Consider the following 20,334-nt stretch of genomic DNA (forward strand, 5'->3'; position numbering starts at 1 on the left):
TTCATCGCAATTACAACGATCGCGACGCTCAAAATTTGCATATTCATTCGTCGCACACGAGACGGTCTCAGCGCTACTCACGCTCTCTTTTGTGCTCCGCGAATGCGTTTGCCATTCATCAGTTCATTCATCGAAAACACGAAGCAGCCAGCGAGCACACGTACGAATGCCAGCTGAGTTCGTACGAAGTGGCAAGTCGTCTACTCGGCTGCTGAAATAGAGACCAAAGCTTTTTCTACAACTTTGAGGCACTTCTTAAGCTGATGCAGCTAACCAACATCTCAGCTGTGTTGCGGAGCGCGCTGCCGCGTAGACGCGCTCGTGCAGTAGCAGCGACGCTGCCGCCAAAGTGAGTGGCGCTGAGTGCAAAAGCACGCGCATTCTTTACAAAGCTCGATGTTATCGCACGCTCGGAAGGTGGCGCAGGCATCGACGCTGACGCAGCGCACGCGTACAGCGTTACAGTGCAATTGCAGCTCCAGTTGCTATAGCTAGCGCTCGCTGTTGATCTATCTATCTAACGTCTAGCGTAAACGCCGCTGCATGGTCGCTCGCCAGTTCATTCGCAAGGTTTTATATATTCGTCCATTTGGCGAGTGGAGCTCAGTTTGGTGCTTAAGCGCGGGGCGTGTATCTCGTACTCTGGATTAGCTGTTGGTTGGACGCAGTGAATTAACTGTAATTTTGCTAATAATTTGGGGCAAATTTTTTCTTGTGGGACAAATGTGCGCGCATTGCGGTGCGAAGTAGTAAACGATTAGTGCCAAATGAAACGGATATCCTCGAACTAATTTCACAAAATCAAAAACAAAAAAATATTGGAATAAAAGCAATAAATAATAAGCAACAACTGCAACATTTTTTCTTTTGACAAAAGCCTAATTTGTGTAGAAATTCAGCGCTTTTCAATAAAGAAAAAAAAATACTTTAAAAATGTGTTAAAATTTTCTTTAATAAAAAAAATTATTTTGTGCGCCACAACAGGGTTGGATATCGCCCATATCGCTGAACCTTAATCCAAATTTTGTGCTACTTCTGAAGTGAGTGTACGCAACAAACTATTTGTTCGAGAAAAAAGCGCATAAATTCAAAAGCAAAATATATATTTTTTAAACACTAAAAAATTCTTGTTTGGAATTGAAAAGAAAACTGCAAAATATTGTGTTGTGCCAAAAAAATATTCACGATGTATAAGAAAATGTCGGTCAAGTGGAAATTGTTTAATGGATTACAAGTGTCAGCTGTTCTGTTGGCGCTGATTGCACTTAACACGGATATACAAACAGTGCAGGCGGTACGTGTGAGCGGACAACGCGGCAAAGGTAGGTGTCAATATGTGAAGGAAATGAACGGAACTGTGCTCAAGGATATTAAGATATATATTAATAAGTTTCAAAAGAATTATATGGTTGCATTATGATAAAGTTAAAAGACAAAAGCTGTATAGTTTCCAAGAGCAAACAAAATTGAACGCCCAAGGCCAAGAGCTACGGAATTATGTATGAACTCTTTTCTATTTACAAGTGATATGGGCAGCTGCCAAGAACACAATTTTAAGGAGCATAAAAAAAAAAACTTAAGTAGTGGAAATGGAGTTGCCGCACATTTAACATTTTTTTCAAGAGCTGTGTTTTTAGCTGTGCTGATTTAAAAAACACTTCGTCTTTCGCAAACAATTTCCATTCTTCTCCGAAAGATTTTGCCGTATTTATACAAGTATTGTAACAATTTGCTTTATGCCTACTTACTCCCGCATATGAATCTGCTATTATCTATAACTCAGATATGGATAAGATTTCAATAGAAACCTTACCTTTGGGATTTTTTTTTCTAAATTGAGTAAATTTATTTGAAACAAATATTTAATAACACTGTTTCAAACCAATATGAATCCGCTCTGTTGAATTTTGAATGATTACAGCACAGTTTGGGAACTAAAAAACTAATTTTGTAAAAGTACCTTTTGCCCTGTGAAGCTCTTACTCTTTCGTCGTGAGAACAATTTACTTCAAAGTTCATACTTTATGCTATTAGCCTTATTCCCATATTTCAACGATCAGATAAAAATTATTAGCCTTTGCTTTGACATTATAATAATCTGGTTTAACTGCAGAAAAGTTTACTGAAGTGTTTTAGCGACAATTTTTCTTTCCAACTACGTTCAATGTATTGAATTGCTATAAAAACCATTCGCTTCAAAGTTTTGTTTTTAAAAAAAGATATGTCTGAATAATGACATGGCCAGATGGTATTATTTTATTCATTGAAATACATTCATATACAAGAGGCAAATTAAGATTACTTGAAAATTTAAAAATTTTACAGCGAGTTTGTATGGATTTAAATATAAATTTAAATGATACTTTATTTAATCGTTATCGTCATAATTCCTTTTAAATATTTAAATATTCATTAAGTTTTATTTTTCAGTTTCTGAGTAGTCCCCACCATATGAAATACGCTCATGCCAACGATTTCTTCGGTCCTCGAAACACTTTTCATTAGCTCTTTCTGAGATGCCTTCAGCTGTGTTTCCACAATTTCTCACGCAAACGCCTCAATACAGCCACATAGAACTCCTTATTTATCGACTGTCTCTGCGGAGCAAATTCATTATGAACCAAATCACGAATGTTGAAATTTTTGAGCGGTTTTGGCGTATTTTTTTCAGCTTTGGCTCATTTTTTTTCCTCCATTCTGTTTATGCTACTCCTTTTAAAACAATTCAGCTTTATCGGGACTAGACGAGCAAGTATGCGTTTCATACCCAAAATACTCACCTATATCATTCAAACGCACTTGTGAGAGATGTTGAGCTCTTTTGCCATCTCTCAAATACCTACCTAACGATTTTCATGCATCATATCCTTCACTTCATTAATATTTTCATCAGTTGAAGGAGTCGAAGGTGTTTCAGAAAGAGACATGTCTTCCACGATCTCTCAACCAACTGTGAGGGCCTTATGCCAGTCATAAGCTTGTAGTTTCGAACCGTGACTGTTTTCCAACATTCGCAACGATTTTTTTATATAAACACTAATAGTTATTCGAAATGCTTGAAGAGTTCGATTAATGCAACTGAAATTTCGTCCATACGAGTATAACCACCTTTTTTTGAGATTTTGGCCATTATTAATCTAAAATAGCAGAGAAAAAAATAGCATTAATTAGCTGCAAAAGGCCGAGCCCAACATACACATGAAACAAAATTTTATATAAATTAAGCATATGCCTCCACATGCGTCACGCACGCACTTATAGACATTGAAATAGTATATAAACCTTACTCATTTCGAAGCATAAACTGTGATTTCAATGTCACAAAAACGCGTGCCACAAACGTCTTTAACGAAAATTCAAATTAAATATTTAGATTTCGTTTTCACAAACACAACGCACTGAAACAAATGTTAATTGAAAAATGCGTTAGACAAGACAAAGCGCAACACTTGAGCGCTGCCCACCTGCTCACCATTAATCATGCGTTCATTAATCACGGCGCGTTAAAGATGCGCCGCCGTCAACAAGTCAATGTGGTCAACGCCGCCGGCAATGCCATGACAGCTAACAAAAATCCTCTTTCACACTTTAACGGTTAAGCAGCTGCAAGCAAATAAATTGAATATTTGTTTTTGTATTTGCAACATTATATTCAATATTATTGTTATTTATTTCTGTTTGACATTTAATAGATTAGCGCTACGAAGGTGTTGCAGCTGACGCCAGCTGACACTCATTTTGATATTTTTTGTTTTGAGCCAAAATTTCGGTTAAAAAGTGTTATTGCCACCGCATACAATAGCCGCTAAATGAATCTTAAGCATCTGCAATAAATTCAATGTCACTTTTGACAGCTCTATCAATGTTGCACCGATTTCACTGTTATTTGGAATTATTTTCGTGCATCTCTCTTTCACAGCAAACAATGCCAGCGAGCAGATGCTATTCGAAAACATTGCAATAATAACAATAATAAACGTAGTGATAAAACAGCCATGTAGCCATTAATCTCACTTATTCATCAGCATATAATTGCCTGCTTCTGTTTTGACAAGCTCGCCGTTTGTACACAACAAAGCTGCAGTAGCCGCTGTATGCCAGCTGTTAGTATTGGTAAATTGCAAAAAAATGAAAGTAAATTTAATTAATGTAATCATTAGCTGAGTCGCTGCCGCAATGAGTTCGTTGCCTAAGCCATTGTTTTGGTAGCGGAGCCATAGTTGTGGGAGGTGTTAAATAAATACCGAATACTCGCTTACATAGTTTAGCAGACAATGTGAGAGAAATTGCATTCACACAACACAACAACAGCGCATATTGTGTCTTAGTCATGTTTTATTTCTGAAATGTTATTAGTTTTTTATGTGTATGGGTGTGTGTGTGTATGTGTAAGACGGCGGCAAACTGCAGTTGGTCTAAAGAAGTTCGTTGCTTGAGTCTTTTGAGTATTGAGTGTGTGCTGTGCAGCAAAGTTCGTTGTTCGGCGCGCTCAATCGCACACACATACTACTGCATTGCAGTGTTACTGCATTGTTTATATGTTGTGTGTACATATATGTACATATGTAGCTGTAATGGTTTGTTTATTGCGTGTTTTTATGCAATTAATCTGCATTTCAGCGCTGCTGTTTTTTTCTTATTAATTAACAGCAACTGGTCATTATTTTATTAGAATTGTTAAAGGAAAATATTATGCAAAAAACTTAAATTGGTATTATATATGTACATATATAGCATGTATTATTGATTGCAGAGGCTTTAACGTCTATGTAAAGGATAATGATGCATATGTAAGATAAATAGACGAGGGTTGCACGGCGACTTTAGGTCTGTAGTACTCTCTTTTATATACATATGTATATGGAAACGCGATTTATCGTAATCTGTGAAATGTTAAACGTTCTTAATCTAGCACACATTTTTAATTTATTATACAATACTTGCCACTTCACCTAAAATAGAAAATAACGTAACATCATTTTTAATAAGTTTACAGGCGAAGGAAAAACGATATATGTATAAAATTTGAGTCTTGGTTATAAAGTGGTTATATATTGGTTATTTATTGGTTATAAAATTGTTATTTATTGGTTATAAAGTGGTTATATATTGGTTATATCTTACAGTAGAAGCCCAATATTTAAATCTGCATATACATATGTATATAAAATGATGTAGTGAATCGTAAACAATAAAAACTCATTTTCGATTTTTTTGATGATATGCTGTTTTGCATTTTAGGTGAGGATATGTACTTTTCTGAATAACAGTATGATTATATTTCAAATAATTTGTGTTCTATATTTTTGTTTAGTTTTATAAAAAATTTCACCAAAAAAATTTTAAGGTGATCAAATTTGAAACGGACTGACATTAATAAATGATCACTATTTTAAATTCAAGTATTTCAAGTATTCCTCATAAATAGTTTGCTTAGCTAATATAAGCTTGCCAACACTTTCATAAAATTTTCATACACTTGGTATAAGCCTGCTCTAATTCATACATCTGTTCAAATTTTAATCGGACTGACAAAAATAAATGTTCACTATTTTAATTCAACTATTTCTCATAGAGAGTTTCCCAACCGAACTCCTTAACCAAATTTTCATATACTTGGTGTAAGCTTTCACTCATTCATACATCTCATCGAATTTGAGCCGGACTGAAAAAAATGTAAATTTTCACTATTTTAATACAACTATTTCTCATAGATAGTTTCCTTAGGAAAAACACTTAAGATTTCCAAACACTTGGCCTAAGCCTCCCCTCATAAGGTTCCCAGCTGCATTGCCAAGCGTCTCTCTTGTGACCTCTCGACTTTTTCGGATTTTACCAATCTAAGAAAAATTCATTCAGAATTCAATTTTTGTAACTTCTGCATACTAAAGATCAAAAGATATTTAAATATTTAAGCATTTTTCACCCAAACAATGCAACGTATAGTTAGCATTGACCCAGTAACCTAACAACACCTTTTCTTTTGTAAATATGCATATATTTGCAACAGATGGTTTTAAATTCTTCACTCTAACTACAATTATTAAGAAATACCTACATGAAAATATGATTAAGTCAATACAAATCTAACGAACTCCCGCTAGTTACTACGAAAATACAATATGACATACATACACAAAATCTTAATTATCAAATGTCGATGATTTTGTAACAACAAAAGAAACAAGCACACAAGTTCAACTGAAAAATGCCAGAATCAAAACAAAACTCAAATTCTAAACAAAGCAAAATCGAAAACAAAATATTCCAATAAAATCGAACGAATATCGCATGCAGCCTCATAAAAATGCCGAGCAAAAATGTTATTACAAAATAAACGCAAATACATATGTATAAACAACTTCAACTGAACTCCACACATGTTTGCAAATCGATTGCGGCAAGTGGCAGCACCAGCAGCCAGCAGACAAACTGGCTTGCGCAGCAATGCGACGCAATGCCGTCACAGACATTGACAAATGCCGGTCAGTTGTTGTAAACATAAATGTAACAAAAGCAAATCAGCTAAAAATAATGCAGAAGTTGATTGCCAGATAACCAGATTGCCAGAAAAAACAAACGCAGCGGCATGTTGCCATTTGAAGTATATTTGCAGCAATGCAACTGCAGCCGCCGCTACACCGGGTGTTGATGATCGCTGCTGTTGTGCTACGAAAACACCAAACACAACAAATAGCAGAAGAATAACAAAACAAAGACGTTGAGAACAACAAGACATGAAAAAATTAAGTGTTGCAAAAAGAGCAGTTTCAAATATGCTACAATTCAACGACTGCCACAGCTTAACTATGTGTATGAGTTATGTGCCACTTGGCGGAGAAGAAGATGTGTCACAACGAAACATCGTTTGTGTGCGTACGGCAACTACGAAAACAACAATTATAAAGGGTGATTTTTTAAGAGCTTGATAACTTTTTTTTAAAAAAAAAACGCATAAAATTTGCAAAATCTCATCGGTTCTTTATTTGAAACGTTAGATTGGTTCATGACATTTACTTTTTGAAGATAATTTCATTTAAATGTTGACCGCGGCTGGTCCATTCGGAAAGTCCAATTTTGGGCAACTTTTTCGAGCATTTCGGCCGGAATAGCCCGAATTTCTTCGGAAATGTTGTCTTCCAAAGCTGGAATAGTTGCTGGCTTATTTCTGTAGACTTTAGACTTGACGTAGCCCCACAAAAAATAGTCTAAAGGCGTTAAATCGCATGATCTTGGTGGCCAACTTACGGGTCCATTTCTTGAGATGAATTGTTGTCCGAAGTTTTCCCTCAAAATGGCCATAGAATCGCGAGCTGTGTGGCATGTAGCGCCATCTTGTTGAAACCACATGTCAACCAAGTTCAGTTCTTCCATTTTTGGCAACAAACAGTTTGTTAGCATCGAACGATAGCGATCGCCATTCACCGTAACGTTGCGTCCAACAGCATCTTTGAAAAAATACGGTCCAATGATTCCACCAGCGTACAAACCACACCAAACAGTGCATTTTTCGGTATGCATGGGCAGTTCTTGAACGGCTTCTGGTTGCTCTTCACCCCAAATGCGGCAATTTTGCTTATTTACGTAGCCATTCAACCAGAAATGAGCCTCATCGCTGAACAAAATTTGTCGATAAAAAACACATTTCGAACCGAACACTGATTTTGGTAATAAATTCAATGATTTGCAAGCGTTGCTCGTTAGTAAGTCTATTCATGATGAAATGTCAAAGCATACTGAGCATCTTTCTCTTTGACACCATGTCTGAAATCCCACGTGATCTGTCAAATACTAATGCATGAAAATCCTAACCTCAAAAAAATCACCCGTTACATATTGCAAAGCATTTTGTTCGTGTTGAGTGATGAGCGCTTGAAATGGCAAAAGATGGCCACAAAAAAATTAACACGGTTGCATTAGTTGAATGCCGTTTCTGTTGCATTGTGCAAAAATGGCGCAAAGTAAGTGTGTCTGCTGATTTGACGAACAACATTTTAATGTCCGTCTTTAGTTGACTGCTGGTGAAAATAATTGATGACAGTAATGTTGAACACCGTCACAGCGTTCAAAAAAATTTTTGATTTTACTCATCTTTCATATATTATTTTTGTCGAAAGTATACTAAAAATACGCATACATATATATATATATAAATAATGCCAATTTTCTATGAAAATTGTCTGCTTTTGTGTCAAAAATTGTTAAAATCAAAACCTCCCTCAGCCTACATATGAGTTTTGGCTTAATATTTGATTACTATTTATGAAATTTAAAGAACAACTTTCTATACTTTTTCTAGCATTCAATGAATATGAATGAATGCTTGATAAAATTGTAATTTATTGAGAAATGACAAGTCTACTTTAGTTAAGGTTAGGTTAGTCTGGTATGCCAATGGCCCACGCATAGAGCAGTTTTGTTCGTTTGCGATATCAGATGGAGTTTCGTTCTAAATCCATGCGGTGTAGTCATTCTTTAGGAAACCTTCCCTTGGCGCGACTTTTGACAGACTCTGCGGCCTTACTATTACCTCTTCCTAAGTATCATGCAATGGGGACCCCAGATTCTTACAGCGTAGTCTTGCCAATGTGGGACAAGTGCACAAGAGATGCTCCATTATTTCCCTGCTGCCCTGCTTTTGACATTTTCTGCAGTCTTCTCGATCTGTCAATCCCATCCTGCGAGCATGTGTCGCCGCCAGACAGTGATCCGTTAATAATACCATCATGTTCCTACAGTGCCATCTATCGAGTGTCAATAGAATTTTTGTATAACTCCGATCTACCGTTTTGCAGTTTTGCACCCATGCAGTTCGGTCCATCAGATTATCATTAACCATGCTTCTGTCATGATCGTCATGGCTCCACTATTTCATTGCCCACGATTTCTTTTTGGTCTTGCACCCAGTAGAAGTGAATTTGTTAGCTTCAAACAACACTTTCCACTGCCGCCATGCTTCCCAAGGCCGATGTGCGGTACGAGATTACTGCCTTGATTGCTGTTTAGCTGTCTATGTAGATGTTGATTCTGGAATTGCCTGCAGGTATATTAAAGGCAATTCGCAATAGTAAAGACCTCAGCTTGAAATATACTGCAGTGGTCTGACAACTTAAACGGTTGCTTATGCCTAACTCTGAACAACATATTCCCATACCAACTTCATTTTCCAGCCATCCGTATAGATGTTTAGATACATTTTCGCTAGCCAACTTTTCCCCATGTTTACTTTGAACATTCTCTCTTAGTGGAAAAGTGGGATCATGTAGTGACTTATTTACTTCTTTCGGTTACTGTGATATGAAATATACTTTCATATATTTGTTGGATTTTACAATTATAACGTGATAATGAAGATTATTATTGTAATTAAAATTTGTTTCGTTGTCATGTGGCAACCCTTTCAACAGCTTAACTCAAATAATTTGAAAAACTGTTTATAAGAATGCTGAAGCCTTCCATAAAACTCAAAACTATAAAAGGGACAATAATGGCAAAGAATACTGCATCGGAAGTTCTTTAACTTCATACCTCAATATTTTCTTCTCAAAACCATTGCTTGCTATCTCTTCGCTATAGTACTAATATGTGTGTTTTTCAGCACCTTAGTTGATTTTCATATCATTTTATAGATATCTATTCTCCAATGAGTTGCTTAGCCACTATATTTTGGCTCAGGCACTGACACGTACATAAATACTCTCACACACATTCATATGTTTCTTCACACATATATTGTATATACTTAGAAAATATACAAGTCTAACCAGAAACAGTTCACGTGTCTCAATTAGTGTCTTAAATGGCTTGTGACAAGCAGAAGCGAGCAATCCTGTCTAGGCGCTGACATCAGCAAAGCTTAAGCAACGCATAATACCTATGTCTTATATGTATATGAGCAAGTATATGACATACTTGTTCGAGTATGTATATGTTGTCTGTGATTGACATGCCTATTACAACTTCATGCGTTCATGCACTTGTTGCAGCAGCGACAACAGTTGGTTTACCGTTTTGCGCCATATTTCATTTTATTTATTTCTGTATGTCTTTATTACTCTATATTTCATAAAAATAAACCTACTTGCAACACTGTTGCGCCACTTACATTAAAACTGTAAACAAAAATATTGTCACTTTTGTGTAATTTTAATTTGTGCATTTTTTAATTTCCTTCCTACATTCCCATTTTCACAACATACTGTTGCATGCATTTTTTTATTGTTGTTATTTTTTGCTTGCACTTAAGTGAGACGGTTACACTCCAATTTAGCAAATCGCAATTATACAGCAAATGCATATTTTTGGTTGACTTGAACGAGTTTCCACTTGTGACATAATTTCAATGTTTATGATTACTTTTTCACTTATTTTTTTTTTTACCATGGTGCATAATATGCAGGTTTGTAGGTTTTAGCTGCCTTTTATGCCTGTGTTTATGTGTGTAATATTTTTTATTCTGTTTATTATTACATGTAACTGCTTATAGTGGTATATTATATTCATAACTATGTACTATATTACAACTTGTCATCATTAGCTTGCCTTTTTATATTTTACATATATAAATTATATCTGTTACATATATATGTATATATTTATATTTTTTTTCTTGCCACCAGCGACCGACATTTATATATATATAGCATTTTTGTAACATGCACCTGTTATAGCTGTACTTATAGACATGTCTTGTTGTTTCCTTTTGAAGGTGATGTCAGTCAACATGGCGTATAAGCGACTTTTGACTGACATAAAAGACTTTTCAGATGCATAGATATGAACGATTATTATGTACATAGCTGTTGCGCTCATATGAAATTGGTTCGTTGCTTGCTTGGCTTGGTTGGCAAAACATATTTATTCAATTACGTTTTCAAATTCAACAATAAGTTGTACATATTGTGTCAGTTGCTTAATTTGTAGTCGAACAAAACACGCATATGCTGCCAAGTGGCTTGCAATATCGATTTTTCTAAAGTTCTTAGCAGATATGAAACAATTTTATAACCTGAACAGGCTATATTAGGTAATCGAGAAAGTCTTTTCGCAACTTATTTTATTTTATAGTTTCTTTTATACTTATAAAGAAATAAAAAAATATGCTCCATTTTAGTCGACCACTTTTTGACATTCTATTCCGCTACAGACATTATTCCATCAGTGTAAAACTTTTCCGGTTTCTTGGGGGAAATCTGCCACAAGTAATTTTCACAGACTTCCCTTGAAGCCAACTTTACTCCATTAAGGTAGTTCTGCATTGACCAAAACAAATGGCAGTCCGATGGTGCAAGGTCAGTGCTATATGGTGGATGCATCAAAACTTCGAAGGCAAGCTCTCCCAGTTTTTGGCAGGTCATCAAAGATGTGTGTGGTCTAGCGTTGTCCTGATGGAAGACGAAGCCCTTTCTGTTGATCAGTTCTGGCCGTTTTTTCAATTGCTTGCTTCAATCTCATTATTTTTTGACAGTTTGTAGAATCAAACGTTCGACCTGTTACCATTCGCTTCAGAAATGGTTCGATTTCATTTCGTTTCAGCAAAGAATTGCAGATATTAATTCGGTCCATTAAATTTTTCACAGACAATTCATGTGGCATCCAAACATCGAGCTTCTTTTTGTAGCCAGGCTTCTTTAAATTGTTCAAGGCCGTTTGATGATGAATGTTAAGTTCCTTAGCAATGTCATGGCTGCTTATGTGGCGGTCCTGGTTAATCTTTTCAACGATAGGTCGTCCAGAGTGAGATGCATCTTTCACATCGAAATTTCCAGAACGGAAGCGATCGAACCATTGTTGTGCTACACGAAGTGATACTGAATCGTCTCCGTAAACTGAAATAAACGTAAAATTGAAATTTTGTATAGTTTATCAAATAACTAAAAAAGCTTTCTATAGCTTCATGGAATGGTTAAAAATGTAAAATTTTTTTTTTTTTTTATTATTAATTACTATCTTTTGTTTCATAGAAATAATCTGCAATACCTGTATGCGTTGTCATACTTTATATTATTATTTACTTGACTTTAAAATCAGTTTATTGGCACACTAGGAGAAATCAAGAAGCAACAAGGCAAAAGCAAAGAAATATATTTATTTCATAATAACAAAAATATGCGGCGATTGCAAAATACGAGTAGCCAAAGGACGCAAGTACAAGCGTTCATTCAAGCATTTAGCAAACATACAGCTACTTACACACATACAACTATATTTATACCATATACACACAAAAAAATATATAAATGATACGTTGCCAACCATTGCTGTAAAATAACTATAACTGGAACTGTAACTGTAACAATAACAAAAAAATAACTGCATTTACCCATAAGTATATGTATCAATACACATGCATATACATATGTAATACATGTATCAAGCTTATGTCTATGACAGACTTCAATTATTGATTAGCCCGCTAGTACGTATGAGCGATTAGAGCCACATTTGCCACCAAGCGCTGGCTAGTAACCCAGAGTAGGCGGTTGCCTTGGCTCTACTTAAAAAGTGCAAAAACAAATACGAGTAAATCGTACACACAGACATACATAAAATAACAGTTAGCGGAATAACAAGTAAGCTGTTGGCGCTGCTCAAACGACAGCCTGTCTGTGGCAGTTACAGGCATCACAAGTGCATGCATGTGTCAGTATGAGTGTAAGCACATAAAAACTATTGCGTGATTGGAAAAAATGCGAGATTTTAATTAAAAAATATGTAAAGTGTCGGTTGGTATTTGGAGTTGGGGATTTCAGTGATCGATTCAACACAAATGTTATTCATCACTTTTGGTTTCTTTGGTTTTTTGTTCTGTAGGAGAGAAGAGCGCGCTATTTTTTGAAACTCTTTTTATTGCTCTCATATACGCTTTTTTCACATAATTTTGTGATTTTAATAAAATTTTCCTTATTGTATGGTTTCTTATGTTATACTATATGTTATACTTGGTCATGCTGATGATAAGGAAACTGAAAAACGAAGTATCTTCATATTAGTCTTAAGAGCTAATACTTAGAAAAAATCATTTTAAGGTTTCCACAATTCGATATTTCACTATATAAAATGAAAAAAAAAATTATTATCTTTGACCCGCCCGACTGCATGTTCATTTTCACATATCAAAGTTCATTTACACTAGTTACTCATACGCCCCGCATCTCCAACTGGCAAACGCATGTTGATGCTCTCCAAAGGCGGAAATCGAAAAAATTTCCAATAATATATTGAACAGCACATCAATTATCTAGAAAAAGTTGGCTTGGGTGCAAAATCCCCAAAATAACCGGCAATTTTCGCACCTGTGTGTGAAAGATCATAAATTTTACTATGCATTTTTTAAAGCATGGCAACATCATCAGCTGCATTAAAGCATATACATTATTTTTTTTGGAATTTATAGCACATTTTTGTTCACAATCCGGTAATTTTGTTTACCACTTTCTTTCCACAGTGTGGTTTGGGTGAGCTAAAAAGTGCGTTCATCTGCAAAAATTGACTTGCGTCTCGTCTCCTTTTTTTGAACTCGCTGCTTATTGCAACCATATTTTTGTAGCATTTACTATTATTTTCATTTCGATTTTATTGTTAGCTCGTAAATGGTTTTTTTTATTATCATAACAATATGCTTCACTTAATGAATAGCGTTAGCTTCCATAGTCGATATGAAAGCTGCTTTGTGGCGCGTGTAAAGCGGATTACTCAAAACGGTTAATGAGCTTAGCGGCTTATATGGACTGTATGTACTATATATCGAGGCTTTTCTAACTTAATTGAATGCATTACCAGCTATTTACAGCTAAATAACAATCGCAGCTAACCGTTATTCAAATGCCATTTGCTATTGAATACACGCAATTTGGAGATGAAATTCGTTTTCGTTGCTTTTTCACTTTCATTGAAATATAACTGTAAACAAACGCATCACAAAGCACTTACGTTAGAGTTTGTTTGCTGGAAATTGTAAACAATATGTATTGATATTAAGCAAATCCACTTTGTAATAATGTGAAAGGCAGTTTATATAGTTTTATGCGTGAATGCAATGATGAAGAAGATTTCATAAGAAGTTGAATTAGTTGCTCTCTTCCGCTTGCTTAAAATGCGTTTGTGCGTAGCTATATTTTTTACGTAGTATTGCTTGTGTAAAACTGCCGTTAATTTAATTTCAGAATACGTTTTTATGATTCACATTTTCACTCTAACATCGTGGAGGTGATATTTTGTTGAGTATTCTTGGACTTTCTGTACATTACATTGTTTATTTTTCGAAAATTATCTCTTCAATTTCCACTTGTGCTTCACTCAGCAGATTTTTTATAGGACTTACCACCGATCTTGGGACTTCTTCTTTAATGCCATGTGTAGAAGTTCACGCAAGTCACTTGAGAGTGCCCAGAAACGATTCCTTCACATATGGCTCAAGCAGCTCACTTCCGGTCCTAGACTAAGTAACCTCTGTGTAACCAAAAAACATCTGTTTGGAGGCGAACTAAACTGAGAGGAAGAACGATCCCTCCTTATGGTTGTACGGTGAATTTGAGACCCGCCACGTAAAACGACCTACCAATGAAAAGAAGACAGCTTCGATCATGACACTGGTCACATCAAAAACTATATCTTCTTCACATAAAATCATTACTTCACAACTTTTGAAAGTAGTTGAAGTAGTAATTTGGTAAAAACTTTTCATAAATTGGTTGGAAAGGTGGTCTGAAGTGTTTAGATCAGCATGATGATTACCATCATGTCGTTTTTTTTTCATACTGACTCGAAAAAAATAACTTCCAATAAGACTAACAGTATCCAGGAGGAACTATCTGAAGCTTCTAAAGGAATTCTTTAAGAAAAAATCAAAAAGCAAAATTAAAAAATCTTCAATTTATTATATGAATCAGTAGTGCTTCATAAGAGCTCTTAGGCTAAGCACATACTGAATTATGCTTTGACCTATGGTGCACGCGACACCTTTCGCCATTTCCTTGTGATCCCCGAATAAGATATCTCAACTTGGAAATTCGGCAAATGGTAAACCAACATAAGCAAACAAAATGGATAGAGCGTTTGAATTCTTGTAACCTCTTCACCAGCGTGAGTAATATTTGGACTACTGTCAAGGCATTTTCTAACTCGAAGAAGGATGACAGCCGAGTTGAAATTCAATCCAATGACCAAATCTTTCGGACTCAAAGAAGTGAGCCTGCCATTTTAGGCGGAAATTTACATTGCCCCCTTCGACAAGCAAAGGGAAACGATGTGTTACCCAACGGCTGCACAAAATGGCAAAAGATTGCGCACCACATAATTTTACCTTTGAGAAAATATACTAAATATATTGACTCAGATGGAATACAAGGCCCTAGACCTATCACTAAGCACTCTTAAAATAACCGATGTCGAAAAAATGGTACCACTACTGTAACCCGGGAAGTTAGTTAACCTAGGGGGAGTTTTGTCGCCCGATAACTCTCCTTTCTAAGTGCAAACACTTAATGTCTTGCTACCTTGACACACCACCTGAGCCATTTAGCCATTTATATTTGCCTGTTCGTCCGTCTGCTTGTATGTTTATCCGTCTGTCGGTATTAACATGAAATCGTCCCTTGGATTTTGAGATATTGACCTGAAAATTTGCTCACATCTTTTTCTCGTCAAAAAGCTCATCGGAAAACTTTTTCTTTTGAAGAGATAATCTCCAAGGAAATTGCGCAGTTCGAATCACGAGAGAAAAAAGCTGTCATGCAAACGCATAAGGCATAGCCACAATCCAGCCACAAATTCCGTAACACTTTCTTACAAGTGGATCATTGGAAAGTGTCCTAAAAATTATGCTAAAAAGCGGATCAAAAATGGCCAACGAAATTAAGCTTCCGTGAAAAACGTGCGCATTACGCTATTAACACGCCAACAATATGTGCTAATTACAGCGCGAGTATGAGTTAATAAGCCGCTTAATTAGGCGAAAGTGTTTGCCAAAACCACCGATTAATTTATGCGCATTTGTTGATTAAGTCGAAGACAACTAAAATGAGGAATTTATTTTGAGTGATTTTGTGTACGTGTGACGCATTTCACAATTTCACTAATGTCATAATAGAGGTATAATTACAGCATAAAAATGCCTGCAACAGAATTGGCAGCGCTTTCCCACTTACATCCTAATGCGCATGCGCAACGGCATTTAGTGTTTATTGAAAGCCAGATTAGCCGCAATTCCCGTTAAACTCTGCAATTTGTGGATTATGGATTTGGTTTGATTTATTTAATATTTTTCCACTGCTTGTTTGAGTTTTTTTGAAATTTTATGTAGTCAGATTTTTTTTTAAGGTTTCTAAAAATTATTATTTATTTCACTACTTTCTTTATTTTCGCACAAATGACAACAAAAATTTACGATTAATGGCTAATAGCCGCTTTATTACGACATGCGACTGTGAGTTGTCACACGAGCGCATACATAACTGTTTATCTATGTGTGTTTGTGTGTGTTTGCACATGTCTGGATGACATGCATTTCTTTCTCGCACTCCAGTGTCTATTTTTGCCTTAGAAAAAGTTGTGCGTCTGCTTTTGGCCATTATTAAATTTGTAGTTTACGGCCAAACAACAGCAAGTTTACGATCCAGCAACACCACCAACACAATTACACGAAAGCATACGCGCGCATTGGAAATAATTGCGAACAAGTTGTGCTGATAAATGAGCGAATGAAATAAAAGCCTGACAGCTTGCGCTGGCAACATGTTGGCGGGCCGACAAAACATATGTATCCAAGTACAACAACAAACCACAGTTGTATATAAATTTTTATACACACCCCTGGACAATTCATGTACGTCGCTGTGAATTTATGTTTGTGTTGTTAGTGTGTTGTGTGGTAAATTTCGCCAACTGGTTGGCGGTTTTCATGACCTCTGTTAATGGCAGTGGATCATCTCAGCTGATTGTGCGATTTTCTTTTTTAAATGCCTTTTTGTTGTTTTCATTGCATTGTTCAAGCGAACTTAACTGCGGTACGTAAGCTGAAAATCAATATGTTGCAGCAGTGACTAATTTTTCGGCCACACTAGCTTATTTGTTATTATTGTTTATATTTCCTTCTATAAGCTTTTTCTTCGATTTTCTTTTCAAAAATTATTTAAGCAACACATTCCGAAGTGTCTGAAGCTATTATTTTTTATTTTTTGTGCAGTTTGTTGCATGCACCATACGGCTGCTTGCTAGCATGTTGAACATAATGTTAACATATTTTCGATAATTATTTGGCCAGTTATTGATTTTTATATAATAAGCATTTAGCTAATAAGTATAAATGCTGCAGCGCTGGCATAACAACTTATTCAATCAACTGTGCAACGGGAAATGAAAGGATAATAAAGCTTAGCTTTTCTCATTTACCAATGTGGTTTCGTTTATTATTTTCCGGCGCAATATGGCAACATACACACACGACTCACATAAAAATGCATATAATGACCGGATACCATTACATTTGATGCCTATCTGTAGACAGTTGCGGCCATATTAAGAAAGAAAAAATTATAATGCAGCAATAAAATTGTTGTTGCTGTATTTTTTACAAAGAAAACATGTGTGGAAAACATTTACGCGCTTAAAAAAATTATTAAATTTCATTATTTAAAGCGCAGTCTGCAGTGATGATGTTTTTTGATTGATATTTCTTCTAATAACACGAAGTGTGTCCAACATTTGCAAACAACAAAATCAATAGCATTCGATAAATAATAACATATATAAGTAGATACAGGTAGTAACAGACATAGGTACAGATTATAACAGATATAGTCAGATACATAGATATAAATACACTATCAGAAAGCGCGTAATGTTGGTGGCAGCGGCATTTCTTACTAAATGAGATCTCACCATAACTTTCTTTATGACACTGCTTTCTGCGCTTATGCTTATTATTGAAATTATATAAATTTCCAGGATATTAAGCGCTCACTAATGGCTGGTTGAATATTTTCCACCTCTTCCAATGAAGCATATGAAAGAACATTTTATTTCAGATTGGATTGATAATAATTTTATAGAATTTACCCACCAAATATCCTTATAAACTTTTAGCATTTAAAAATATCGTGATATAACTTTATTGACTTGCAAAAAACTATGTTATACCACCATTAATCTGGTAGTCCAACTTATGAAATATAAAAAGTGAGATTCATATTCGCCATGTTAACTCAGCAGCGCTCGCTTATACAATTTCTCAAGAGAATCTATATATAAGATCAAAATTCGATCCTTGTACCTTCTAAATATCAGGCAGCCAAATCTGCGGCATAAGATTATGAGTTTGCATTGCGTTCACATCTGAGATCACTTTTAGCTAACTGCAACTATTTTTGAATGAAAATCAGAACTTTTGCTATGAGTAGCTTGCTAAAGAAATTATTTTTTTCCATCACCACTTCGACGGAACTTGATCAAAAGGTTTTATAGAATTTTTATGGGTGGTATGTATTAAAAAATCTATGAAAATTGCATACAGCCTTACTTAAATAGCCGAATATCTGGAGAAGTATTAATGATAGCGATTTTGACTTCGAACCTTTTTTATAGCAAATAAAATTTCCTTCAAATTTGTCATGCATATTTTTTTATAACTCTTGTCATTTACGAGATATATACAAAAACAATGCGAAATTCTTGGAAAAATCGAGTTTGGGGCCCCGTACTACCTCGCCGGTGTGAGTTCGACTTTCTTGCACTAGGCACTTTTGTAGAGTGAACAATTCTGAGAAAACTGCGTCTAAAGTCAAAGCGATGCCATAAAACACCTCTGATCTGTAGGAATTTAAAGAGAAAAACTCTCGATTGTAGTGTATTTTCTATGGAAAATTTTTACAGGCCTTGGTTCAGTTCTTAATGTTAATATTAAGGGCTAAAATTTTCAAGGAATTTTTTTAGGGTATTTCCAAGGAATAACATGACGGGACTGAAAAAAATTAGTAGTTAAAAAAAAAAAACGAAATCAGTAAAACCAACCGCCGAAGAAGGATCACTCTCACAGAAAAACTTCAATTTTTAGTCCTCAAAACAACAATTTGAGGAATTGACAACCATATAGTCCTGACTTGGTATCAAATGACTTCTTTTTATTTTTTGCTGCAATTGCCTGTTGTGCCTTCTCCGAAATTACAAAGACTCCCCTAGCCAAAGCATATTGATAAAGGCCAATATTATATACATGCTTTAGAGGGTCTCCGACATTTCCTTTGTGACAATCTATATACACTGTTCAGGGTATAAATATTGTTTTCAATGAAAAGCTGAATACCTCCAACATTAGTGATTTCAATAAAACTGAGAAAACTACACAAAATTCCGTTAATTTTCAAAACCTGTAGTTAAAGTGAAAATGCAACTTCAGTGAACAGGCACTCAGCTCTACTGAACTTATAAATAATTAGTCAAATTGTTTTTATTTCTCCTTCAACAACCTGCAGGAAAGACATTAATCACCGAGCAAATGGAGCACACATACCAATACATAGGCAATCATACCAGTGTATAAGTAACGGGTGATTTTTTTGAGGTTAGGATTTTCATGCATTAGTATTTGACAGATCACGTGGGATTTCAGACATGGTGTCAAAGAGAAAGATGCTCAGTATGCTTTGACATTTCATCATGAATAGACTTACTAACGAGCAACGCTTGCAAATCATTGAATTTTATTACCAAAATCAGTGTTCGGTTCGAAATGTGAAAATCCGCTTTTTTATCGACAAATTTTGTTCAGCGATGAGGCTCATTTCTGGTTAAATGGCTAAGTAAATAAGCAAAATTGCCGCATTTGGGGTGAAGAGCAACCAGAAGCCGTTCAAGAACTGCCCATGCATCCCGAAAAATGCACTGTTTGGTGTGGTTTGTACGCTGGTGGAATCATTGGACCGTATTTTTTCAAAGATGCTGTTGGACGCAACGTTACGGTGAATGGCGATCGCTATCGTTCGATGCTAACAAACTTTTTGTTGCCAAAAATGGAAGAACTGAACTTGGTTGACATGTGGTTTCAACAAGATGGCGCTACATGCCACACAGCTCGCGATTCTATGGCCATTTTGAGGGAAAACTTCGGACAACAATTCATCTCAAGAAATGGACCCGTAAGTTGGCCACCAAGATCATGCGATTTAACGCCTTTAGACTATTTTTTGTGGGGCTACGTCAAGTCTAAAGTCTACAGAAATAAGCCAGCAACTATTCCAGCTTTGGAAGACAACATTTCCGAAGAAATTCGGGCTATTCCGGCCGAAATGCTCGAAAAAGTTGCCCAAAATTGGACTTTCCGAATGGACCACCTAAGAC

General features: G+C 35.6%; 1 protein-coding gene across 1 annotated transcript in view; it reads left to right on the plus strand.

Moving 5' to 3' along the window:
- The first annotated feature begins 609 nt into the window (after positions 1 to 609).
- The window catches only part of LOC105226212 (uncharacterized), a 114,363-nt gene continuing 94,638 nt past the window's right edge, over positions 610 to 20,334 (plus strand). Inside the window, exons 1-2 of the mRNA XM_049450727.1 lie at positions 610 to 678; positions 985 to 1,322. Coding sequence (XP_049306684.1) covers positions 1,187 to 1,322 — 136 coding nt within the window. The 5' untranslated portion in view covers positions 610 to 678; positions 985 to 1,186. The remainder of the gene's footprint in view (positions 679 to 984; positions 1,323 to 20,334) is intronic.

The sequence above is a fragment of the Bactrocera dorsalis genome, chromosome 3, assembly GCF_023373825.1.
Source record: "Bactrocera dorsalis isolate Fly_Bdor chromosome 3, ASM2337382v1, whole genome shotgun sequence".
Taxonomy (NCBI): Eukaryota; Metazoa; Arthropoda; class Insecta; order Diptera; family Tephritidae; genus Bactrocera; species Bactrocera dorsalis.